This window comes from Cystoisospora suis (assembly GCF_002600585.1).
Source record: "Cystoisospora suis strain Wien I chromosome Unknown contig_4467, whole genome shotgun sequence".
In the NCBI taxonomy this organism is placed as follows: domain Eukaryota; phylum Apicomplexa; class Conoidasida; order Eucoccidiorida; family Sarcocystidae; genus Cystoisospora; species Cystoisospora suis.
The window spans coordinates 1-18,270 of record NW_027157259.1 but is presented as its reverse complement, the minus strand read 5'-3'; the positions used below and the strand labels follow the sequence as shown (position 1 = coordinate 18,270).

Below are 18,270 nucleotides of genomic sequence, written 5' to 3'. Positions count from 1 at the left end.
GGGCCGCAGTCGAACTGTCGAAGCAATGTTAGTTTATTGATGGGACGGCAAGCCCGGACGGTCTGTACAGCATGATTGCAGGCATCTCTCACCTGCAAACGCGTACCTGGAGTGGGTGGCCGGCAAGGATATGCTGCTTGTTTGTCTGTCCTAGGTTGCTGTTTCTGACGGTTTGTTGAAGAGGACCAGGTGATTCTTACGGCCGCAGTGAGAGTATGCGCACGTGACTTGTCTGTCGCCGTTTCCAACCGTCTTTGTCTTGCGGTGGCAGTGGGTTAGGGGAGGGTAGCTCCAGTTGGTAGAGTTCGATCATTACGATTGCTGTACACTCGAAGCGCAGCTGGGTCCGCGTCGTGTGTCAGCCCTTGCCGGCTAGTTTCAAACCGCGACACACTAGTTCTGTCCGCCTTCTGAGCATGTACCTGAACCGTGCTGAACCACCACGATCAATCCAGAAGTCGCAGCAAACGGTTTCCAGCAGGTGCCAAGATTTCTCAGGTACCGGGGGTTCTTCACGTGAAACATGTGACAGGCAGACAGTAGGCCGACGGTGCCGCGAAAGGCCAACGTCCTGTTCAGGCATGTTTCTCGGACCCTTTCAGGCGGGCAGACGCACTTGCCCCTCTACTCTTCAGTCGCTAACTCCCAAAAGTGCACTAAAGACGTGCAGCTGGAACCGTGGCATCACAAGCTGGCGCCCAACCTCGACCGCTCAGCCGCCTCGCCTCCCCAGACCAACGGGTATGTTCGCACTGTTCAGAGCTGCAAGTTCAGTTTCTAAAGGAATAGACACAAAGAACTTCCGGTTGCATCAGGATTACTGCATAGGCATAGATATCAGAAAACAAAACACTACGCCATTGTTAACGCGGCGGACGTTGAGAAGTACACGTTACTTCCTGTCCTCACGGCCAACAGGAAAGAGCCAGTCGTCCAAGCTTTCGAAGTGGTCTGTTTGCATTCATACTCTCCCTTGGATCCTGTCGCGCTCGGGGCACTTTACATGTTGACAGCGAAGCTATCTCACACACCAAAACTCATTTTTGTAGGAAGAAAAAAAAACGTCTCAACGGCCTCACCAAACATGCTTGTACAGGGCGCTACTTTGCCTCATGAAAACGGCTGCCGCGTGCATCCTTGGTTGCATCGAAAGTGTGTAGCTAAAGGGATCAAGGTGTTACTACTTTCATAAGCCCGGACGTTTGTCCCCCGCCACAGCTAGGGATTTATCGCCATACGCATGTCGAGGAGCAGCCAGGCCCTGCAGAAAAAGACCGAGGAAGTCAGTTAGCGCCGTTGGGAGGCAGCCTTCGCTGAGATGCTTTCGAAGAGTCTGAAGCCTGTGCACCCTCTTTGAAGCAAGTTGGATGTGGTCCCAGGAACCAGACAGCATGCCTGCAACCATGCGAAGCCAGGTGTTTTGAGTAGGAGGGGCGCCAAAGAGTTCTTTGCTTCCTATCCTTCACAGATAGTGCCGGGGCAACCGGTAGTATCACCGAGGACAGTTGTGTAGTCCTCCTGATTACACCGTTTAGAAAAACAACTAGGGGGACGAAGAAGCCCCTCCAGCCAAGTCCGCGGCCGGATTCCCGGCGCAACACTCTGTTGACACCCCGCCTCGCTGCGCACTGTCTTGGACCGACAGCGAAAGGTAAGCTATATTGTTGTCTACCCATGGAAGGCCCGGTCCGTACGTCATTTTTCTTTGGGCACGCTGTGGACGGCAGCGACGCAGGCAGGTGTGACAGACGCTATCCTCGAGCTTGAGTTGCCACCTGGAAAGCTGCCTCTGGAACACTGAAGTGCTGAAGCTAATGACGCGTACCCCCATGTAGCCCCGCCTGCTGAAGAAGTTGACCCTGTTGCCGCTGATCGGAAGACCGGTACTGTAGACTTCTCAAGCGCTGTCCCTCTCTCCCGATTTCCAGTACCTGACGAAGGCCTGTCCTGGATCTCTATCCGAAAATCGGGCGACGAATTGTACTGCACAGGCACTGACCGGAGCAAGGAGCCGGTGCCACTGGTCATACACAAGGGCGCATTCGGGGCTCCTCCCCCGTCCAGTTGTGCTCTCTTTTCTGCTGGTGGTTCCTGTCCTTGTGTCCGTACGATGCTCGAAGGAGAGCCGACTGTCAAGTGGTGCTTCACCTCGTACGTCCTTGTGACTGCATTATTGGGATCACCGGAAAAGAGATTATCTGTCTGCGGCGGTTCGCCATCAGCGTTCCTTGAGACTGGGACAAATTCCCGTCCTGGCCACCGGTCGCCCTCTTTCAGTGACCTTCGCGAAGTGCGAGGTGACGCAGCTTCAGTGTCTTCATTCGCTGTAGGGAGGCCGGGCGTCTTGGTAGATGACTGACGATCTAAAACATAACTCACGACGACTGTGATGTCGTCTGGCTTCCCTCCCTGCAGACACCTTCCGAGTTCGAAGAAGGCTGATTGCGCATACGGTGTTACACACCCCGCTGCAGTTGCAGCTGGAGAAGCTGCACTCATGGCGGCCTGAAGAGGAAGTCACAAGCAACACCAGAAATAGGACAAGAGTGTTTTTGTGGGTAAGGAAGAGCATTTGACTGTGATGTATGCCTCTCTAACTTTACCAGCGCTAGCCTACTACGGTATTCCTGAGTTCCTGCCGGACCCCTGCTACGCGGATAATCCAATTGTAGCTCTCACACCAGCGCAGCAAGGGCACCGCGGAAGCGTATTCAAGCACCGTCGCCACGGACGGGGTTCCCGCTGCTTCAGTACGACAAGACAGTCAGAATAGGGGTACAAGTCTAGCACTTTGTTGTCACTATGGCGTATGCTCGTTTTCCGCATACGAGGCGTGTGGCGGTCAGCGTTTTTCTACTCCCAATCCGAACTCCTGGTACCACGCGCGCGCTGCATCTACTCAATACGTTGAGAAGGCTGGCTCATTTTGGTGATCGGCGTCAACCGATTGGGTGCTCCTGGTCCCGCCGAGATCGGGATTTCTGAGGATCCTGCTGTCTTTTTAATGTACTTGTGACTGGAGAACAGCTGACGTGAAAAGTCTGTAATGAGCAGGCGTCCGCGTTTACCTCCAGGAGTCTCTCGGCGACTTGAAATGGTTCTATAGTCGGCGCTTCTCCTGGCCTGCTGCGGTGCCAGCATAGTTCGTTTACCACCTGCAGGATATCTTCGTCGAAAAGATTATCAAATAACCCATCACTGCCGACAATGACAATATCTCCTCCTTGCACCTCGTGTTTCGCAACATCAGCCGACACTGACGTGCGCCGTAGTAGCTCCCCAAAGGAGCAGTCCGAGTCGGGCATACGAGTCAGTTGGAAGGGACAGTTGAAGAAGTGCTGCTGAGCGGCAACGCGCTGTACAATCTGATATCCACCGCAAAAGGACAGGTCAGCGATTCTACTTCTTACACTGTAGCATGCTGAATGGTCGATATTGCGATTGATCAGCGCGTGTGAGGGAGGTGTGTTCGTCCGCCTGAGGTGAAGGGCCTGGCTGTCACCGACATTGACAGTCCACAAGAAATTCTTGTCCAGAATGCACAGTACACATGTCGTAGCACCCCATGTTTTACAGGAAGCGCTGGCACGTGCCAGAATGTGCCGTGGGAATTCACGGATGTCAAAATCTGGGACATCCCATGTTGACCACAGACTCTCCGACTCGGCATCGTATAGAGAGGGGTTCTGCTGCCTTTCTCGGCTTGCCACCGAACACTCTGTCAGCAGCTCCACCGGGAGGCGCGACGGGTCATAGCCCTCGGCCTCGACAGACGAAACCCCGTCCGCAACTCCGACTACCTGCACGAAAACAAATCGCGGCGCACAGCGGGCGAAGCCGTCAACGATCTTCGGGAGAGTCCGTTCTGACTCGCGCAACGCGGGCGGTGCAAACATGGAGAGCAAGATTCCTCACGCCACTACAGCACCTGTGATTGCCTACTAGAAATCGGTGGCTTTGCGGGACTGGGGAAGACAAGGGGGCTGCCGTCTGCATTGGGAGTTGTCGTATCAAGCCAATACTTTGAAAAGAGAATATGACCGACCCTAGTACTCGTAAATGGACTGTTTGGTTCAATATGCACAACCTGCGGCCGTCATGAGGCGACCTGTCAGGTTTTATACAACCCCTGTTCCGTTACGTATTTTGCGCGACCGAACTATATCGTGGAACACTAGACTAGTGTGATTGGGAGTTCTTAACAGGCAGCTCGGTACTGCTTTCACCATTAGCGCTGTCGGTCTTCGGACCCGACCCCTAAAAACAAAACCGTACCCGCGCGGAGCTGCGAACCATTCCCAAAGTCAAAGGCCTAGGACCCAGGCCGCTCGGAAAGCTCCTACTAAAATACCAACACGCATACGTCTCTCAAAAGTTACCTGGCGGTCAATCAGAAATGCGTCGGCGTTAGTTGTCTTGATCAGCCCGCCCTTCAGTGGGTGTTGAGTAGACTTTCCACAGGCGAAGAAGTAAAATGGAGGCAGGTGCGCCGAATTTGCATTCTGGGAGAATTCCGTTTCCTTCGCGTACGGACAGCCGCAGCAACACGACGAAGCGGCCGCCATGTCATCACCGCAGCAAAGCCGGCGGCCAGTAGCCAGCTGGCTGACGGACAAACTCACTCACCCCCTACTCTGAAAAAGTAACCCTGCGGGCTCCAGCCCATTTAGCAGTGAGCGCTTGACAAAAGTGGCCTGCTAAGGGATCCGGTCGTGAAGCAGAGAGCGAAAGAAAGGCAACCGGCTGGTCATGGAAATACGCGACTCCGCACCAAGTTTCGCTCAGAGGCAGCGACAGGGAGAGAACAAGAAAACGGCCACACAGAATTTTCCCTCGTCGGAAGACGCAGCAAGGACGTAGGGCAATGGATTGCCCTCGTGGAGGTGGAAATAATCAGACTTGTCCAAGAACAGATCGGCAAAGCCGAGGTCAAAGTAGAAAAGTCGAGCTGAATCGAGCGACGAGCTGAGAGAGATGTTTGTCTGCGCTAACACGTGCCGGACCCAGGGCAGTAATGCAAGACACAGCGTAAAAAACCCCTGGCTTTCTCGACATGGAGGTTAACATGTGACTTGAGTGGTGTTTAACTTTTCTTTCTTAAGAAAACAAGCCGAAATCGTGCGCAACGGTCGGCCGCTGAGATCTAGCGCCGCTTCCCGAATCCGCAGGTCCGGCTGGGGCTTGGCATCGCCACAGTCAGGCGTAGACGGTGATGTCAATGTAAAGGCGTTCAAAGAAGCAACTGCCTCTTCAACGCCTCGCAGTTAGGCAACCCCTAGAAATCGCTACTTCACTTTAGCAGCCGTCGAAAGGAAAGCCCCGGGTCTTCGATCGATCCCGGCGCATGTCCCGAGACGCTGGCGCTCCGAAAACGGACGTTCCGAGTGTCGCTTTCCACCGGACTGCTGTCGACAGATGGCACCTGGAGGCGGTGGGACGAGCCCAACAAGATCCCAGAAGACAGGATGATGCTCTATCCTCCAAGCCTCCTTTTTATTAGAACCTCACCGCAGTTCCGCTTTTTCGGCAGCTCGGCTCCTGTGCCCGCTAGTTAGTGGTCGGTTTCCTGCAGCGTGGTTTTGAGAAACGAGGAGTAGTCTGCTTCTACCTGCCCTTTGAACGGTGTTGACGGCCCGCTAAGTGTCCTACGGCCGCCAATCGCTCCCGTGCTTTCAAGGGACTGGGTCGGGGTCTCGCTAGTTTTGCCGTTGACCGAAGTCGAGACAGCTGCCATGGCAGGGGCTCTAATCTCCCCCGAGCTATATAGCTAACTCAGGACGGAACTATCTTCACCGGTCCGCGTTTCCCCAGACATCGAAGTAAACAACACTGCCCCGACGCAGGATAATCATCCAGGCGACCGGACACTGGCGCGGCACTGGCTCGCAGCAGAGCCTCTCCCTGCCGTGACGCGCTGGTCAGGATTTTCATACGCATGGCGGCACCACCTTCCCTGTAAGAGGTTTTGAAGTTCACTGGGCCTCCTGACAGCTCTTGCCAGAGTGCCAAGCCATAGCCACCCTCAACCTGTTACGCTTCTGCTTCGGCAGGCCAAGTGGTTGTGGGCAAGAACGGCAGACTGAAAACTGCCCAGATACAGGGTGCGCCATGTATCAGGCCGCTGTGCATACTATCTCCCGGACAGATCGTGCAGAAATCGTGTGGAGCTGAAACCCCGTTTGGTGTCCAGGACAACTTGAGATGTTACGCTAAAAGTATGCGGAAGCAGATCTTCCTGATGACACACTATAACTTCAGGTACCGACCCTTTTTTCTCAGAATCTTTTTTTCTTGACTAGCTGTCCACATTTTGCAGGCACTCCGGAGCTTTGCATGCGGCATCGGGGGCGCGAGTCAAAACCGTGTGCTCAGGACACGCCGACTGTCCTGCCGGCGCAGGAAACACGCTCAACTGTTACTACGCGCGGTTCCTACAATTTGCTGGAATTCAGTGAAGTTCCCGGGGATCCTGAACTATCTCCTCCTTTGCGCTCCGTGTGCAATTTCCATTCGCAGATGTGCCTGGCGGTCGGAGTCAACTTTGTCTTCAGAGACCATACCGAGCGTAGTTTCTCTTTCGTCTCCACCGTGTACTCTTCTACCGTCTGTCTTCCTCCTTTCCCAACACGTAAAACTCTACTTTCAGATTAGCACCTTGAAGGCGATCCTGTGCTGCAGGTCCGGGGCGCCACTGCGGACGCAGCCGCGGTGTTCGTCTCGAACGGGAAAGCTCATTTTTCCAGCGGAAACGGCTAGGGTCACTGAAGGGGCAACAGCTGAGCAGTCTGGGTCAGCGGCGAATTATGCTGAGGCTGTTTCGGGTTGCGGATCAAGGAAAATTTGGGACAGACTCAGGTTCCACGGGTGGCACCGCGGGTGAGGTAGCTATAATGCGGGTGTGAGTGCGACCAGTGGCGGTTCGTGTAACAGGAAAACAGCTTTTGTATAGAGCCGCCGACTCGACAGACCAGACAGATTGTCCCCCCGCCCGCGTAAACCAACGCTTCAAACGCGTGTGGATGTGAAGCCGCCGAGGGCGCCCACATCTGCCGTTTTTACGACCTGTTCGTCTTCTTTTGGTGAATGAAGGTCGGGAGCTCGGTGTTTCATGAGTTGCTGCTCGCTCTGGCGGTGCATTTCTATCGGAATACTCTTTTTTAATGCCCGTCCTACTGCACGCATAAGCTCCGCGCCTACAACGTCCGTGACTCTCGGGAAGTTCCCGAGCTCGTCGGGTGTGGCAGTCCCAATCCCGGAACGCTGCTTTTTTGGTGTGCACAGTTCATCCTTCATGGGTTCTCTCTGTTTGCCTCGGACCTGGAATTTGCTTTCTAGAGGATACACATTCCTCCCCTCCTGGGTACTCGCTGCTCCTCTCGCATAAAGAAGGGTCTGGCTTTGCCTAGAGTTTCGTCAGTGTCACCATTTCTGCCGCTGGGAAGATCTGCTCGCCTCTTGCTGGATGGCGCCACCTGCTCTGCTGACACTTTCCTTGTCAAGCAGACGCGGCATCAACATTGGTGCTGCACCTTCGCTAGATCAGTGCTCCGACAGAGCGCCTCAGTCTTCGGGCTCCGTGGGCGCTGAAAGCTCTGGAGAACATGAAAGAGAAATCAATTCCATTTCGTCTACTTTCAGCGATTCAGTAGTATGCGCTGACAGCCCCTGGCGCTGGCGGTCCGACTACACGTCAAGGGAAACTCAGCTATGCGGCGCAAAGGGGTCATACTCACCATCAGCTGCCACTGATGCCAGCGGGAATGACAGCGAGCCTGCGGCTCGCGCCCCAACATCTCGCCTTGCAGGACAGTCATCCTGGGTCGGTCCCGACAATAACTCATCTTCACCTGCTGTGACCTACCTTGCATTACCTTCTAACACTTCTAGCTTTTTCCGAGATTCTTCGTCGAAAGCTGCTTCTGTAAGCGGCAAGACTCATTCTCCCTGTGTTCTGTTGGGGTGAGATAACTGCGGGTCTTTTCTAGCAGTTTAATGCATGTCCACAACCTCTGCCCTTACCCGTGCTTGCCATTCTACGACGTGTCAGTCGATTTCTGCTCCTCCACTGGGCCGCGTTGTAAACCCACCTTCGCCACTAGCATAGAACTCTCGCAACTCGTGTTCCTCTCTCGTCGTGCCCCCGTCCTTAGCCGTACCGAAATCTGCAGTCACTTGCCTTCGTGCTTTCCTTTCTTGACACGACGTGAGGGCTCATCCCATGCTTCATCATTCCTGTCTCCCCCTCTGTCGTGTGCAACACTGCAGCCCCGTGCTCCGCAGACAGGTCAGCAACCCCAGCACACCTCCGATCCTCCCGGAAGCCCTCGCCGGTATCCTGCCCTTCCGACGCGCGTTTCTGTCACACTTCCTCCTCCTCCAGGATGCGTGGGCGGGCCGTCTTGTTTCTTCGAGACAACTCAGGAAACAGTTTGCCAGAACAGCCCACAGACACTCAGGGCAGCAGGAGATCATTCGGCCATCCGATCCACTCCAGCGCTCTTCAGCGTTGCGCCGGCATCGCCCGGCTGTGAAAATATCATTCCCCTTCGTGTGCTTCCCACTGACCGTACTCCTGCTCTTCCCCACGCATGTATGCGGGAGCAGCAACCCCATATTTTTCCTCCTACTCAGCTGAGTGTCCCACCTGTCGACTGCCAAAGGGAAGAGGAAGTCGAGCAGAGGTGCTCGCTGAGAGGGCCATGTCATCTGACCTTCCATGCGTACGATGACATGAGTAAGTATGAGCTGGATCGAAGTATCGTTGTTGAGCTCTTCCAACGGCAGCGAATCCGAGAGGCCCACCAAGCGCTCTTACCACTCGCACGTGAATATGGCGCGGACCGCGTGATGGCTGATGAAGAACTTAGTCTGGTAGTTTTCCAGTTTCATGAAATGCAGAGAATGTTCGCTCTCCTTGGTGGAGACTCGCCTGCTCATGGGCGAAACAAGTCGTCTCTGTTGAGAATGCTGACTCGGTCTTTTTCTTCTCAGAAGAGTAGGCAGCGACATCATCGTTCTGCTTCAGTTGATTTCCCGGAGCACGGTGGATCATCTTCTTCTCATTTGTCTCCTCAGCAGGCGGACGCCAAAGGCTACGGCTGCATGACCCAGTCCATGGAGTCGTCGGGAGCGGGCGAGGCAGACCGTTCCGGAATTTCTGATATGTGCGACCTCACTGGTACGCGCGGAGTTGCTGAAACTTCAGACGAAGTGCATGCCTCTTGGATTCAGTCTTTGCCAGACAATGTAGTAGCTCCAAGTGCGGACACACAGCATTTTGAATCACCGTCCGAGGGGGCCAGGGTCACGGAGCTCGACGGACGACAACAACAGTACGGAAGAGCAGCGGCGGCAAAGTTGTCTCTACTTCCGCGACGCTTTTCGCGGGCAACCACTCTGGTCCTCAGCCGAGGTTCCGTCCGCCAGACGAGCCCTACGAGGGCAAAGAAAAAGCACAGGAGACGAAGACGGGAAAATACGTCCCCGGAACAGAAGCACACAAGTACCACGAGAGGCTCCGGGTACTCGGCTTCAGAAAGCTGTGGCTCGAGTCTGATGCTGGAAGATCCAGAAGATCGTGATACTGATGCTGAGCTACAGGCGCTTATAAGGACGACGTTCCAAGGGAATACAATGGGGTCGCAGCTTGCATCTGAGGGGCTCCCATGGGTCCTAGCAGTTGACGACGGCCCCGCCTTATCCATTTGGAATAGGAAGCACTCACACGGCACTCTTCTTTCTTTCCGGATTGAAGGATTCGTCGAGAGCCCTCTTGTCGCGGTTGTCTCTGTGCTTAATGAACAAGACCTGTTTAAAGACTGGGTACCTAGCTACACGTTTCCAATCAGGTAAGAAAATTATCTACGTTCGCACGGCAGGGTCAAGTTCATTCTACAGGGGAACTTCGCTCTGTCGTCTGCCAAGTCAGCATTTCTAGGAACGTTGCCTGGCTCTGCGCGGCTAGCCGGCTTTTAGCTCCATAGAGCATTCTCTTTTTCACGGTGTAGGTGTTACATGCGGCCTCACAATGTCCTCCTCCTTCCTCCTTTCTCCTCTCCGTATATATTCTCTCTTTCTCGCGGTACACATGTAAAACCGGTGTAATGGCGAATATCAATACTTTTGCATCTCGCCGTCGTAAAGCTATTCTTAAGCAAGTCACTCCACGGTCGGCTGAAGGTGACGGCTGTCTGTCTGCCCCGCAATGTCAGTCGCGTGCGCTGCCATGACTTCAGTAACGTCCGTGTGTGTCCCTCTGCACGCGAACGTATGCATTCACAGTGGTGTCCCTGTTTTGTTTTTCCGACAACTCGTTCCTGTCCGTTTTTCTTACTCCAGACTTGGATTAAAGAGCTCCGCGCGCCTGGCGCAGTTTGGTCGGGTCGACCAGGTCGATCTCTTCAAGATGGCATTTCCTTGGCCCATGAACGACAGGCAAGCAAGCGCTTCTGCGTTCTTGCAGTTCCTGTGACATAACGTGTCAGGAGGAGTCCGGCCCACATCCATGGTTCCTAACGTACTCGCTGCTGTCATTATGCAGAGAAGCCAGGAAGCAGTCACCAGAAATGAGTGATTTGGTGTAAACCAACTACCCCCCCAGTACATCCGCCAGTTGCGCTTGGTGACAACCCCCCAACGCTTCAGGCAACACATTCAGCTACGCCTAGTCTTTGTAGACGTGGGCGTCTCGCATACATTGTGGGACAGTTTGGTAATGTCTCAGCAGAGCAGGCTGGAGAAAGGCAGCACGCCGCCAACGTGGGCTACGTTTTTCCTTGCACACCGCTGAATATTTGAGTCTCCCTTCATCTCTCACACTGTTGCGTGTAGCGCTTTATTGACGGAGGGCTTTTTCCCTCATGCGTTCCCTCTTTCAAGCTTTTCTCGTCTCTTTTCAGGGACGCGTGTCTCAGCATTTGGTCTGCAGATGATTTGGAGGCCACCGGAAGCTACTTCGTTCGGATTACTACATGCGAAGCTGGCGAGAATGTCCGCGGATTTGTGAGTTAAGGGTTTTATCGACCTCAGTTTCCCTGCTTGAGCTTTTCTGTCTTCCAGCGATGCCCCGAGGCGCTGAGGAACCCCTTAATCTCGGGTTTTCTACCCTGGGCGATATATATATATATATATGTATGGACATCTTCATTGACAGACTTCTGGGATCAGATGCACATGCCTAGAATTACGTTGTAGCACTTGCTTGAAAGCATGGTCGGACATGCGAGGTTAGGAGCTCTCCGAGCACGTCTTCCGCGAGGCGGCTGCGGGAGAGCCCATACCGACACGCCGTCTCCCAGGCTTCGAGGCAGCTGCCTTGCACTTGAAGAGTCCCATCCAGTGTAGTACACGTCGGAATGGACCCACGCACTCCGAAGTAGGAGCTGGAAAAATAGTCCTCAAAATTCCGCCCTGGCTGCCTCAGTGTTTCCACAGCGCAGGCCTCTGTAGGGCGTCTCCGGTCCTGTCTCAGCACACATTCAGTGAAACCTTTCATGATGAGAATGGACTTGCAAGCTTGTGGGGTCAAACTAAGTTGACAGGAGGCCCTGTTTTATCAGTGCGTTGCAGAGTGTGCACGCCATGGGTTGAGGACGCGTGCGTTCACAGGAGTGAACACGGGGTCTGTTTTGCCTAAGGCAGCCTAGTAGTCAGCTTCGGCCCCTGCCGGCGTGCCTGCTTGTTCAGGTCGCTCCACCGCCGGCTCCTGAGACGGAGCGCCTGCACTGTGAGGGCGCACTCGTGCTCCAGCCACGGTCGCCGTCGACGGTGTTTGTTCAATTACTGTGGGCAATAGATCCTGGGGTACATCTGCCTGAGTATCTCCTCACGTTTCTTACAAGGTAAGGAATCAGACCTCGCCATTTATTGGCAGTATGCGAGGGCTTTCTCGAAAGAAATAGACTTCTCCTTGCACCTTTTGACCGTGCTGTCATCGGGATGCCTTGAGTGCTCGTTTTCCGACCGTAGAAGATCGCGGTTTGTCGACGGTCGCGGAGGTACAAGTATCTCGACAGGTGGTACCTCAGAAGATCATCAGATGTTAGTCAGAATTCCTATGTCTGCGCCTGTGATACGGGGGCACCGTGTTACCGGAAAAGCTGGGACGTAGAGAGAACTCCAACACGTGAGTTTTCTCGTGGGGGGCCGCATTGTTCCAAAGTGTGACCCACCCAGCTGCGAGCAACGTCTCAAGCGGTTACGTATAAATCCCACCAAGGGCCAGCACAGCTGTGTACGCTGCACCGGTATAGAGCGTTGACCTGATGGTGAGTACTGCTCGCGTCTTTTTCTGGAACGTCTGAAGAAGTTCACCGGCTGTGTCTTTTTGAGTCGGTTAACTATCGAGGAAAGGGAACAGATTCGGCTGTTCTCTGAGGTTTCCCTGGAGCTCCTGACCCGTTCGAGAAACATCCGAGTCCCCAGGAAAGTCAGCGCTCGGAATGCTCCTGTAGCTCGGCGGCTCCACGTGAGTGGCAGTATCGGGTATTGTCTTTTCTCAGGGTCTTCGCTCGCTCGGCTTTTCATTCTTTCCGCCGGGTGTGCGTGGCAGCTATAAACGACGCCCACCGGGACAGACGGGATTTGAGACCATTTCTCTACAAGTTCATACAAGAAAGGGTGGACGAGCTAACAAGAGCGGCGGCACTTTATGGATGCAAAACGGGCGGGCATGGTTTGATGAAGCCAAATCCAGATGACATGTAATGGGCACAGCGACCGTCGCCCCGCCCTCAGCAGTGCCGCAGAGTGAGCTTGCATGCAGGTTCGTGAGTGTTAACCCTCTAAACAGATTCCTGCTATGAGTATTTTTCAGGGTCTCCTCCCGGCAATAAGACCTTCAGGGTTTCCTTCAACAAGGAGGGGAATGAGCGCCTTTGACTTCACTGTGCACATAGCTCAGGATAGCTCCACTCTCAGCAGAGAATGTCAGCTAATGAAGCGTAAGTTGACAGCGTGTAAAGCACATAAAACAAAATTACGATTTTCTACTGTACACAAAGAAGCCACACCCCTGAGGCCGTCGCCGCGAACCCACCGGGAAACCGCGCGGCCAGCTTGGATTCGGTAACTGCACGCACTTCGGTTTGTCGGACGTCCTCACCGCCAGCTCAACAGCAGCTCTTGGTTACATCCGAAGGGTGAGCTCACTAAGCTGTCGACTGCAGCCGAGCGGTTGTGCCCACATACAGGTGACCCTTCCATGCGAGGGGCTCACTACGTGCCGTGCAGCGACCCTCGCTCTGCACGGCTGGAGTGTATTCGGAACCCGAACTTCGCGCTATGATGCGAGAGGCAGGGTGGTAATGACAGCTCGCGCTTCTCTTGTTTGAAGCGACTCAGTCGAGGTGTTGGGCCGCGGGATTCTGACGATCTGAAAGAAAAGAAAAAAAAAAACGGACAGTAGCTCGGCGTCTTGTGCCACTACCGGTGCTCGGAGCCTCCCACTCCTTACTCACCCGTCGCTAGCAGAGCCGACATGCTTGGCTGTGGTGTCTGAGCGAAAACTAACGGTTTCCTTGCGACAGCGAAAAAGGCAAAGTATCCAGTCTGCCTGAAGTCTCCTTTTCATTCCTTTCCTCGTCGGGCCGAACTGCGTCTAGGGTGTAACTAGCATTTTTCTTGGAGTCGGCCTTGTGGCTGGTCTTTGTCTTGACATCGCCTGTATGACGTACTCCGTAAAAACCTGCAAAGCCTTTTTGTTTTCATCTACGACACCGGCGTCCCCGACATTCTAGCGCGGAAGGTCACCTTACGCGGCTCTCTTTACTTTCCCAGAGAGAATAAGGAAAGTGCTATCCGAGGACAACCTCTAAAGGGCCTGCGCTTGCACTGCGCGTTTTTTAAAAAATACCACGGTATCCTCTGTCCTCTGTTTTTCCTCAGTAGGCGGCAACGCATTCTTCCCGAATGACAACTGACTCAGGCCGACTACTTCCTTGAGCTGGCTGCTGTACTAGCCTACGTACTAGCGCGTGCGTGGCTTGTCTCCGATAGCAGTGCCAGGAGCGTGGACCGAATTGTTTTTTCCGAGTTGACGCGACCGTTCTGTATTTCGGTCATGCAGTAAACACTATTATCATGTTTTGGAATTCATACAGGCTCCTTGTCGTCCGGTTTTGTTTTTTCTCACAAGATGCTGAGAATTACTGTTTTGTGCGAAGGTCTTCCGGTCCCGAGTCGTCTGGGATCGATGCTTGGCGTTGCGGTCTTCATTCTCTACGCGCTGCTAGAGTTCAAGCTTACTGATAGCTTACTGATTCCGAGGGTCCGGCATTCGTCTTATGGGTCTCTTCAGAGTGTCTCGGGAAACCACGGGGAAGAGGGGCGACCGCCTTTCGGGTATTCGGGCTTTCTGCCCCCTGAATCCTCCTTCACCGAGGTGGCTGTACGGTCGGGCGGGGAGTCTGATGGTGACGAGGAAGAGCCAGCAGACTCAGATGAAGAAGCTTCTGGAGACCGGGGGCCAGAGGAGAAAGGACACGAGAAAGAATCCCGCGAGGGGAAAGGTGACGGACAGTCTGGCGACGAAGTTGATACCGAGGAGGCAAAGTCCCGCGACGAGCGCGCAGAAGAGTCGCACTCGAGTGAGGAAACCGAACACGGCGGAAAAAAAGAGGTAGAAGAAGCAGAAGAAGGCGGGCGAGGGAAGAAGGAGCATCAATCGGAGCACACAAAGTCGGCGGAAACGAAGGAAGAAGTAGAAGAAGAAACAGAGCGGGAAGGAAAGGCGAAGGAGTCTAAGGAGGAGACCGAGGAAGAGAAAGGAGGAGAGAAAGATGAAAAGGAGAAGCGTGAACAAGAAAAGCATGAAAAAAAGAGTAAAGGGGAGAAGGAGGACGAACCCGAGCACAATGAATTAATGACCAAGCTGAGAAACCTCATTGGGGGCGCCACTGGCAGCGAGATGCTTGAACGTCTTCGCACTGTTATTACCGAGCACGGTAAGGAGGCATGTATGAACTGAGATAGCTGGTGTGGTACCACTGCCGTTTTGGGCAGGGCGCCAGACAAGGCGGTCGATATGTCTGTTGTGTAGAGGGAACGCAGACCTAGAGGTGATGCATGTAGCCAGTCTAGGTCGAGCTTCTCCGCATTTGTAGCTTTCCATCCGGAAGCGCTCTCACAAATTCCGTGACCGTCAATCATCCGTCGTCAACACAAGAATGCTGCGAGACCCGTCTTGGCGCTTTTCGCTTTATCGTGAGAGCTAACTTCTCGTTACACGCCCGAGTGTCTGTTTGCAGAAAAAGAAGAAAAGCGGAGAGCGGAGGAGGAGGAAACCCGGAAGAAGGCCGAGGCCGAAAAGAAGAAAAAGGAGGAGGAGATGCACAAGGAGGAAGAGAAGAAACATGAAGAAGAGAAGCTCCGGAAAAAGCAAGAGGAAGAGAGGAAGCAAGCCCCAGCAAAGGTAACCCAATTCGCTTCCCAGGAGAACAGTGTGGCGAAGGCTGGGAATCTGGCTGGACAATTCGGTCACAGATTAGCACGTGCGGAGCCGTGAATCCTCCCAGTGTAGTGCGTGGCGGAGAGGCTACCTTGCACAACTAGAGAGAGATCTAGACATGTGCAGAATCAGCACGCACACCCGGTTTCGATCCAGTGTGCACGCCAACACTGGATTCAGATCGAACTGATGCCTTCTTGGAAACAGGCAACGAGATCTGTGCAGCAGTCGATGCACACTTTCCGGGTTGACCCTCACTCCGTGTCTTGTGTCACCAAAAAGAAAGGGCCTCCGGTAGCTGAAGAAGTTGTTTCTTCGTCTATTCGTGTTGATGAACGTAGGACTTGTTGCTCACGCAGCAACTGACAGCGCTGTGGATGCTCCCATTCCTGCACGACAAGACGACCGCGGACACGTGCTTGTCAGGTTTCGAGAAGCTGGCGCAACAGGTAATAGTCGCCGCCGCTTTCGCTGTTTGTCAATATTCTTCACCCCAGTTTGCTGAATGTCACCTCTCCTCCTGTCCGCTGTACAGCATGTCCTCGCCAGTGAGGTAGCCGAAACCCAAACAATGGGGGGCTCACTGGTTCCGGGCTCGCGGCGGAATAAGTATCATTTCACTGGAGTCTAAGTTATGCGTTGTGTGAACAGAGCCGGATAACGTGTAGCGATCCAGCATGCCTGAAGCTCGAACAGGACCCTCACACCTGTGCGTTTCTGGATGTACATTCAATCGACCGACCCCATGGTAGCAACGACCACTCGACTGCCCTGCACCTAGGGTTCGATCCCCACTGCAAAAGCGCCTCAAGCCTTGGCACTGAGATCCTCAAGATGTTACAGGTGAGGTATACGCGAGCTACAAGCCATCGTGATGAGTGCAATTCATCGGCTTCGTGCTTGGTCAGGACTCTGAGGCCTGATAGTCCACGTAAGTACAAACGATACAGTCGCAGGAGTAGCACTCGTCCGCGTAAAACAATCGCCCTCTCCAGGATGTCCGGCGGACATCGGCAAATCCTGCGCGTGACAGACATGGGTTCAACCGCGTCTGCCCACTTAGGATGCCTGGTACGCGGCTGTGTTCATGCGCCGCCGCGACTGCACGGACACGGTCAGGCATTATTTGGGAACTATCATCCCTTCTAACGATAGTGTGCGTTCCTACAGCATCCCGTGAAGCAGTACGAGGTCGAGCAGAAGCTGCAGTCTGTGGGGACCGGGCTCAGCGTCCCGCCGGTCTCGAATCACCTTGACCTTGTCTGCGAGAGCTCGGATTCTACTAAACGTGAGTTGCGAGCAGCAGTTCGGACCCGCACTGGCTTAACTGAAGTCAAAACCCCAGTTTGGCTGGAAGTGTTCGCCGTGCTACCAGTGAGATGTTCTCAAAGATCGACCAGCCAGGCGCTAACCTCGTTCTGCCTTTCTACTCAGATCCGACTTGCAACGCCGTGACGCAAGCTTTGAGGAATGTACCGCACCTTGGCCCGAAGGTAAGCGCATTGTTGCTGCGGTGGCACAGTGAGAGGATGGTTTCAGAAGACGCTTCAAATGAGATCCCCTTTGGTCCGACTATTTTTCTCTTCTTGCAGAACCTGCCAAGCATGTTGGTTCTCACGGATATCGCTGATATACCCAACACTGTGGGGCTTTTTCGGATCGCGATTGTCTTCGAAGGTCGTGTGCCGCTGTTGAACACGAAAGGACAGCTCGTGGACAGAACTGGTGCCAAGCTCCCAGACGCCGCAGCGCGCCACTTATTCAGCAATCTCCACCGGCTTCGCCAAGGGTGACCAATGCGCATCACCGTAACAGCTACCCGACAGACGCAGGGGGAAAGGGGGGGGCACTGTGCTACTAGCTGCATTCCAATTTTTGCTTGAAATCTGTCGTGTGTAAAAAATTGTCAAATTGCACTTCACCTGAAGGTGTGCGTCAGAGCCTTCCCACGTGTCGGCTGTCATGTTTCTTTTGTGCGGGGCGTTCCAAACTCGGGTCAACTGCACACCCAAAATAACCTTTTGAGGACTTCAGGTAGCACGTTCGGTCTGGGGGCGAGTGACTCACTTGCCTTTAGTTCAGCTAGACTCACGACCAAAGAAAGAACTCAGTTAGAATACGCAAGCGGCAGCGATGTAAAGGGCGGTATGGCGTATCCTGGAGCTGACAGTGCCTGAAGGTCACTGTGCCTGGGGCACCGTTGAACGTCCTCCCACTTCAGGTGACGTCAAAGTTCTAGACAACGTGCAAGTTACACGTGTGCGAGCTGCACGCTTCGACTGGGACACTAAATCGCATCCATTTCGACGGCAAAACCAATACATGTACAATTCGAGCAACGAATTACACTCGGTTGAAATAAAAAAATAAAAAAAAAAAAAAATAAAATGCGAGCCGCACACGCTCCTCATGTGGACGGCGCACCAGGGGCTGGTCGCTGAACACCAACACTGCTTGACCGGGTATACAGCACTTGAAAAATCACTCCCATTCGGAGTCACTGACTTCGCTCTCCGTGTCACTTTCCGCCACGCGACGTCGAATCTCTTGGAGTTTCTTCCTTCTTTCTGACCTCCTAGAGGGCGACCGCTCTAATCTGCTGGGACTGGCTAGCTTGCCCTCAGCGTTAAGCTTTTCCAATCTCGCCTTCAAGGCTCCTAGCAGATCGGGGCCACCCGCCGCCGGCTGTGGGGAAGGTGACCTAGATTGCTTTTTGGGACTCTGGCGTGAAGAAGACGCGGGCGATGATGGTCCTGACAAGGGCAGTGGGGGGGGAGGCGGTGGAAGTGCAGGAGCAGGCGGCGGCAGTGGAGGGGCAGGCGGGG

General features: G+C 54.1%; 2 protein-coding genes across 2 annotated transcripts; one reads left to right on the top strand and one right to left on the bottom strand.

Moving 5' to 3' along the window:
• Positions 1-744: 744 nt before the first annotated feature.
• On the bottom strand, positions 745-5,448 carry CSUI_008110 (t-cell activation protein phosphatase). The gene is made up of 3 exons (XM_068068249.1): positions 4,380-5,448; positions 3,069-3,800; positions 745-2,505 (listed from the first exon to the last, which is right to left on the bottom strand). The coding sequence occupies exons 1-3, from the start codon at positions 4,563-4,565 to the stop codon at positions 1,696-1,698; spliced, it is 1,728 nt and encodes a 575-aa protein (XP_067919775.1). The 5' UTR covers positions 4,566-5,448; the 3' UTR covers positions 745-1,695.
• A 688-nt stretch (positions 5,449-6,136) lies between these two features.
• Positions 6,137-17,672, top strand: CSUI_008109 (uncharacterized protein). The gene is made up of 13 exons (XM_068068248.1): positions 6,137-7,819; positions 8,266-8,734; positions 8,992-9,848; positions 10,339-10,434; positions 10,899-11,001; positions 11,686-11,840; positions 12,501-14,942; positions 15,246-15,409; positions 15,787-15,894; positions 16,097-16,288; positions 16,616-16,733; positions 16,880-16,938; positions 17,038-17,672. The coding sequence occupies exons 7-13, from the start codon at positions 14,135-14,137 to the stop codon at positions 17,236-17,238; spliced, it is 1,650 nt and encodes a 549-aa protein (XP_067919774.1). The 5' UTR covers positions 6,137-7,819; positions 8,266-8,734; positions 8,992-9,848; positions 10,339-10,434; positions 10,899-11,001; positions 11,686-11,840; positions 12,501-14,134; the 3' UTR covers positions 17,239-17,672.
• Positions 17,673-18,270: the final 598 nt, after the last annotated feature.

Excerpts from the sequence above, each read along its gene's own strand:
- CSUI_008110 (XM_068068249.1), bottom strand. The coding sequence starts at position 4,565 with ATGGCGGCCGCTTCGTCGTGTTGCTGCGGCTGTCCGTACGCGAAGGAA. Across the intron at positions 3,801-4,379 it reads CATTTCTGATTGACCGCCAG|GTAGTCGGAGTTGCGGACGG; the intron begins GTAACTTTTGAG and ends GTTTTCGTGCAG. Across the intron at positions 2,506-3,068 it reads TCGCCGAGAGACTCCTGGAG|GCCGCCATGAGTGCAGCTTC; the intron begins GTAAACGCGGAC and ends CTTCCTCTTCAG.
- CSUI_008109 (XM_068068248.1), top strand. The coding sequence starts at position 14,135 with ATGCTGAGAATTACTGTTTTGTGCGAAGGTCTTCCGGTCCCGAGTCGT. Across the intron at positions 16,289-16,615 it reads AGATCCTCAAGATGTTACAG|CATCCCGTGAAGCAGTACGA; the intron begins GTGAGGTATACG and ends GCGTTCCTACAG. Across the intron at positions 16,734-16,879 it reads GAGCTCGGATTCTACTAAAC|ATCCGACTTGCAACGCCGTG; the intron begins GTGAGTTGCGAG and ends CTTTCTACTCAG.